The sequence below is a fragment of the Orbicella franksi genome, chromosome 8, assembly GCF_964199315.1.
Source record: "Orbicella franksi chromosome 8, jaOrbFran1.1, whole genome shotgun sequence".
Classification (NCBI taxonomy): Eukaryota; Metazoa; Cnidaria; class Anthozoa; order Scleractinia; family Merulinidae; genus Orbicella; species Orbicella franksi.
Window position 1 is genome coordinate 11,412,632 of NC_138152.1, and position 6,991 is coordinate 11,419,622.

General features: G+C 39.4%; 1 protein-coding gene across 1 annotated transcript; it reads left to right on the forward strand.

The window, feature by feature from the left end:
* The first annotated feature begins 301 nt into the window (after positions 1 to 301).
* LOC145495931 (uncharacterized) lies at positions 302 to 5,781 on the forward strand. The gene is made up of 3 exons (XM_081475532.1): positions 302 to 357; positions 3,057 to 3,395; positions 3,592 to 5,781. Exons 1-3 carry the CDS (start codon positions 333 to 335, stop codon positions 3,777 to 3,779), a joined length of 552 nt encoding a protein of 183 aa, XP_081331658.1. The 5' UTR covers positions 302 to 332; the 3' UTR covers positions 3,780 to 5,781.
* The last annotated feature ends 1,210 nt before the right edge of the window (positions 5,782 to 6,991 follow it).

Consider the following 6,991-nt stretch of genomic DNA (forward strand, 5'->3'; position numbering starts at 1 on the left):
TGATCGAAATATTTAGCTTGTATTATACGTGCGTAATTTGAACGGGAAGTCTTAGTAACAGTAGGAGGAGTCAAACTGGCTTTCGCAGAAATAGCTCTGAATGGTTCATCTCTCACAGCTGGCACGTTTGCCACCCACAGAGACACAACACACCATCCTTCATTACACAGCGTTGACTCCTAAGGAGGCGTTATTTCGGCTACATATCTCCAGCTGGTGCTGTCTCAATATTATCTTGATATTTTCCACAGGCTTTGGGAACTGAAGACATCCGTTGTGCTTTAAAAATGAATGTTTTTGGTCTCGTTGTTTTTCTGTCATGGATTTCAATAATGCTTCGTCCGACGCACTCGCAGGGTGAGTTCAAAACTGTCCTTACATTTTAATTTATACTCTCTAATTGCCGCTTTATACACCCTGAAATTGTGTATCCTAACACCCACCAATTTCCCGGGTTCTTATCACGAACTCTGCCTCATAAGAGGGTTGAGTTTGTTGTTGGTTCTTTCTCTTCCTCTCGTTGGCCTTTTTCCGGGGTACTCCAATTTTCCCCTCTTTATGAAAGCCGACATTTTTAAATTTCGAATTTGATCAGGAATCCAAGCGCAACGGGTTTGTCGGTCGCAAGTTTGTTACATGCTGCCCTCCGCCGAGCATTTCACGTTAATATTTTCTCGAATAAAACTTACGCGATATTTCATTAATCACTCACAAAAACGGAGAAAAATAACTGAGTATTTTGTGTAACATTTTTATCTCCTGTCTGCCTCGTTTGCGAGAGTAATTTTGGTCCTTAATTTACGATGCGCGAAGAGTGCAAAAGATAAGACCCATGGGAAAATATAAATGTTCTTATTTGGTTCAATTTTTTCGATGATGAATTTGGAAAGCTAATCTTCTCTTTCGATCCAAAACTTGCAGTTCAGTCATTTTTGGTTCCTTGTCTTTCGTGGAAGCTTTCTTTATTTAGCAATCTTCGGTATTTCATTAAGGATAGTTCTTGCCTGTGAAAATACTAAGACAGGTTTTAAGATAAAAGATTTGAAGTTCTCGATGCGTTAATTTTTTAAAAAAATAACATTTTAATAACTTTACCGGAATTTATTTGTAATTTACCTTCCAATTGTGTTGAGCATCTAAGAGGCAATTTGCACTAGATGGGAAGAGGGATCTGTAAATGGCGTGTCTAAGTCGTATTATATCGCCTAATAAAGGATGATGCTGCATTTTAGGTCAAAAAATAGTCAAGGTAGTTGACTTATTGCTTTGTGTTTTGTGTGGACTTTGTGAACAAAAATCTTGGAAGTGCAGGAAACGTGCGAGGAGTTCAAACGGCAAATAATCGAGATGCAGGCTTTCTTGTTATAGTCGTAACAATCGTCTACTACAAGTGATGTTCTTAATTATGAACATAAATATGAACTTTTGCTGATTAGTTGTGCCCAAGCTTTTCGGTTTAATCGTCTGCTATGAAGGTAATTATCCTTTGCGTCCTGTAGATCATTATCATCAAAAGAAAAAAAAAAGAGAAAGAAACAACGTCTTCCTCGCATAAAATCATGAATATCAATGACAAAGCACTCGACTATTATTAAAGGAAGGTTTTGCTAATGACAGGTGGATTTGAAATATTGCGTTTTCTCCACGGTATAAAGACCCCTTCTGTCCAAATTAATGGCCCTAAAACTCCTCAATCAGGTCACGTTATGGAGAAAACATCTTTGTTACTTGTGTTGCAGTCTTTATGCTATGCTGTGATGCGTTTGTCTCTTCAGCCAGCGAACTCGTTTGTTTTGTTTCTCCTTTTTCCCGTTGTTTTCGTCTCTTTTTTCATATATTTTTCTTTTTTTACTTTGTAGTATTCTTTAATGTGTTCGGACTGTAAATAGCAACGGTGAACGAATTAACCAGCCCTTGTCCAGCAAAAAAACCTGCGTTACAGGTTATTTAAGCGCATATTTTTTGTCGTAAATTTTCGACGCCGTCTCTAAAAAAGAGTGCTTGGAGGTTGAAGCAGAACATAAACACCAAACTAGTACGCGATCGATAGTAAAATAATTCACTAATTCAATGAGTGTTTAACATAAAGACAACTTACAAACAACTAGGGAAAAGGCAAAAGTTGACCCTCCCTCATTTCCTCCACGATTTATTAGAATGAAAACTGTTTCTCCGCGTCATTTTACATCGCTATGGCAACCGCATTTTGACATAAGAGTCAAGCCAAATTTTATCGCTTTCACAGAATTTGAGATGCATTGCAGAATTAGTATTTTTAACATTTCATTATCATTGTAGATTAAATTCCATCAATTTCCAATATTGTCGAATTCTGACTTGCTGAGATCATCAAGGGGACAGGGAAGGGGGGAAGGGGGGAGGGGTGGGGTGTGTTTCCAAAACAGTGTGAGGAAAATTTGAAACGTCATCATAGCTACCCCCTCAACGTATCCGTTACGAACCCTGCATGCCATATTACTCAGTTGGTGTCATAGCTTTGAGCAATTTCGTTTGTTCAGTCAAATACTGAAACGTTCATGTATGCGTCGACTGAGTTTTTCACTTTCTTCCCCGGTGGATTCAAGCCGGTAATCAAAAGAATGCATTGTTTGTGTTGTTGTAAAATTCAATAATTCCGTCACCAGCCTCTCCCTAGTTACAGAGCTGGGCTGAGGTTATCTAATCGACGCAGCAATTGCTTTCAGTTTGATATAGTTCTACATTACTTTACTGTTTATCTTTGATTCTCTCCTTGTTTGCTTATCTTTTTGTTCATAGGCAGATAATTCGAGAAACACTTTTCAAGTGAAGACTATTAACCTTTTCACTGTTTTTATTTTATTGGTTTTCCTTGATTACAAGATTGACAGTTTGACACTTATTGTTTACGGCGCCAAATGAAACCCTCCAAGACTTAGCCTAGCTATGAGAGGTCGAGGCTTCTTAGGTTTGGCCACTGTTTGCTTCCATCTAACAGTTATTTTTTTTTTAATTACGGTGCAAGATTAACATTTTATACAAGCCTCGATCTTTTTCTCTCTATATAAATGTCATAGCTTCAGAACCTAGCCAGAGGCTTTCTTACTCTGTAAGTATGAGTCTGGTCTTCACGCTGCTTGTGATGTGTCAGATGTCTTGTGAACTGAACGCTCAGCAGTGCAGAAGCGAATATTCCATCCGTGGCATGATGTTAAAAGCGCATATCTTCGTGGCCAAGAAAACTGCAAACTGGTTGAAGTGTGTAGACAAGTGTAACCATGACATCAGATGTCAAAGCTTTAACTACGTCATCAGCCAAGGCATATGTGAATTGAACAACCGCACCAAAGAAGCCAGACCTGAAGATTTTGTTCCGGACAGCGATCGGTTCTATATTAAACGATTAAAAGGAAGAGGTATTGTTCTTCGTTGAGTGTCTCTATCATTTTGAAGAAGACGCATTCGTATCCTATACAAGTAGACAGAATCTCTTTGAATTTCGAGGGCTGCTAACAAAGCCCGCAGCTTTCGTCAACAGAGCTTAACGATGGTGATGTTTAGTTATGACAGAAAAGGCTAAAAGAACAATGTTTTTGACTTTTCTATTTTTAGTTCCTCTTGGATCCGTTCCCGAGTTCCCAGCTGAGTCGTGCGCCGAGATCAGAGCCAGTGATAGGGAAGATGCAGTCAGCGGTAATTACTGGTTCGATTCAATTAAACCTGGCGAGGTGGTCCTGGCTCGTTGTGACATGTCTAAACTAGGTAACTTTACCTTGATTGAGTTCTTCCGCCTCTTCTAATAAACCACTGCTATAAAATACGTCAAACTCCAGGCTGTTTCTATGATTAGAGGCCCTTATAGTACACAAAATAAGCCATAATATCTACGATAAGTGTAGCCTTTTAAGCTTAACTAAATTCTTACGATCTTTTACCTGTAATCAGGAGCCATAATCGGGGACGGAGACCGCAAGCGCGCGCTATTTCTAGTATTGGGGTTGTCCCCATGATATGGGACAATAATTCTATTTTTAGAACAAATTGCGCCATCGCCTGTGGCACACGCGCGTACATGCTGCGAGGATTTTTGCGGATGTCGCGCGGGGGAAATGGCGTCCGAAATTCCGAAATTTTTCATGTTTTTGGCCCAGAACTCAACGCGTTTACGTCTGTTGGAATTTTTCTTTACTATTTTCGTCGTAAGCTGCTCCAGTTTGAGTGAAGTAAGACAGTGTCGAATTTAGGTATGTTCCGCTTCAAGCTTATATATATCGCTGACCAAGTTGTGTTCCGACGGATGCTTCTTTTACATGAACTGTACATTACTCCACTTTAAATTTCACATATGTTGAAGATTAACAGCTTTTCCATGACACAGCAAAAAACTAGCTGGATATATTTAGATATAGCAGAGCTTTAGGACTTCATAGTTTCCTAGCTCCTCTTGCCACACGCTTGCGAGCAATTTGCCAGTCTATCGCGACTGAAAAGTAAAACAAAATAATTGCTAGTTTGGTCAGTTTGAGTTTCGCCTGAATTGTAAGCAACGCTTGCTGTTTCATCAAGGCCCAATAACTTTACGTCCGTAGATACTGCTCAGTTTTATTCGTGTAAAAATCCACCAAATTCTCTGTTGTCGATGAATGAGAGCGCCCGCCGATGCTTGTTTTGTACAGTCAGTAAACATGACAAATTGTACTTGCGCCGCACTTTCGTGTGAAAACGTACATCGAACTCAAACAATAATTCTATGGTTTTTTAATATGTTTAAGATTGATAAATGTTTGAGAACATATTAAAAGCTAAGCTGAAAATATGTGAATAAAGCAGAAATAATCAGCAAAGTTACGTTGACGCTTTCTTTAATCAACTTCGAACAACGATTTCGATTTTGTTGATCGAGTTATCAAAACTTCTTGTTTATTTTCATTTTCGCAGTGTAAAACTTCACTATGCTTATGTTGAAGAAACCCACATGATGTTAGTAGCATTTTTTGCGTTCGTGAAATTTGTTGCAGCATCTCAGCACAAAAGATAACGAAAGAAATCTTTGTCAAGATTTGTTGACAATTAAAAACACCGACTCGGACTTGAAAGTGCACGAGCTGCACTATGCAAATGAGCTAATTGTACGCGTCAGACTTTCCTTTCAAAAACTTTTGCAAGCTCACCAAACAAGCAGAAACAATAAGAAACCATCAAAACAGGTTTTGGTTATGATTAACCATTGTCTGAGAAACTCACAAATTAACTCGATACCAGAGTAGAGAGTTTTCTTGCTATATTCTTAAGCATACGCGTGAGCTTACAACTAGCGTGAGCAGATCTTATTATTCATTCCCAGCGCGAGATTGAAGTCTTGTTTTCGACCCTGAAAAACCCACCTTTTCCGTTGGCTCAGAGCATAAAACTACATATAGGCGCCCTGGTTCGTATTCCCTGCCTTATTCCCTGCCATCGCTGTGAAAAATACGCAAGATAATCCCTCAAGGCCTCTCAACTCTCACCATTTGATCACGCAACGTGACAACATCCACGCGAGAGCCCCCGACATGTGCGTGGATCCGCGCGGATATATGACGTCAGGATGGCGCAATTTGTTCTAAAAATAGAAAAATTGTCCCATATCATAGGTGCGCGCGGATCCCAAGACTTACGGTCTCCGTCCCCGATTATGGCTCCTGCTGTAATTTATGATAAGTGCCCATTAATGCAATAACGTGGTGTGTGCGGTAAAAAACTCTTCCAATAAGCGTCCTCCTTAGGAAAGTAACATTCAAGTCATGGACATAGACTGTTTAATTTACGAGATGCTCTTCAAAAGAAACGCCAAGCCTGGCCTTAATACGCAATCGGACTTCATCCACGCAAAACTATTTGTTTAGAGTTATAAGTGGTATCAGAGAGACAAAAATCCCTCTATAACTGACAACATCAATAACAACAGGATTTATATAGGTCATGAAGCTGAGAGCTACAAAGATGGGTTTCAGGTCTGCTATCTTCTCTCAACTAATAATTAACGGTCAAAGAGGCTCTATCTTCCCCTTGCAACTGACGGCGGGCGGCCAGAACCAGAAGATTCCCACCAAGCAAGAAATTGTCTGTAAAAAAGATAATTTAAGGAGCAGATCCGTTGCCATTCCCTGACTGGATTATGATAATGATGGATATCTGATAAAGATGTTTTGTTTTTCTTTATAACAAGCGAAAAACTCTGAAAGTTATATGAGTTAGTTACTGATCTCTTTTGCCTATTTGTTCCGGACCGGGCTCCGTCAAATATAACAACATAAGCTATTACATTTTAATCCTTTCAATCTCATCTTCTAAAACAGATATCGATGACTGTGCAAGTCATCCCTGTAAGAACAACGGGACCTGTACAGACCGAGTGAACGGATTCAACTGCAGCTGTGCACCAGGCTTTAATGGAACAGAGTGTGAAATAGGTAACCGTAGCCAAATTAATGTATTTTCCTTCATATTTCAGGGTTTTTGGATCTTTTGTACATTGCTCCCTAATATTAAGATTTCATGCCAATAATGAGGCTGTAATGCTGAAAATCGATGGACATCATCCATTCAAATGGTTTGTTTGGTAATTTTCATGCACTTGATTATGATAATGATGTACATCTGATAAAGACGTTTCCATGGTCTCCAATTTCTGCATAGAAGCATGAAACTTATAATATTTTGAAGTACTTTCAGTCGCAAGTGGTAGCGAACTCCTTTGCATGCTGTGTAAATCGTTTTGACAAAGAATGACTGTCGTTACTCCAAGTTATCTTAGCTATCGAATATGACCGTTACTAACTTTCTTTCTCGTCCCCTAAACAGATATCAATGACTGTGCAAGTCATCCCTGTAAGAACAGCGGGACCTGCACAGACCGAGTGAACGGATTCAACTGCAGCTGTGCACCAGGCTTTAATGGAACAGAGTGTGAAATAGGTAACCGTAGCCAAATTAATGTATTTTCCTTCATATTTCAGGGTTTTTGGATCTT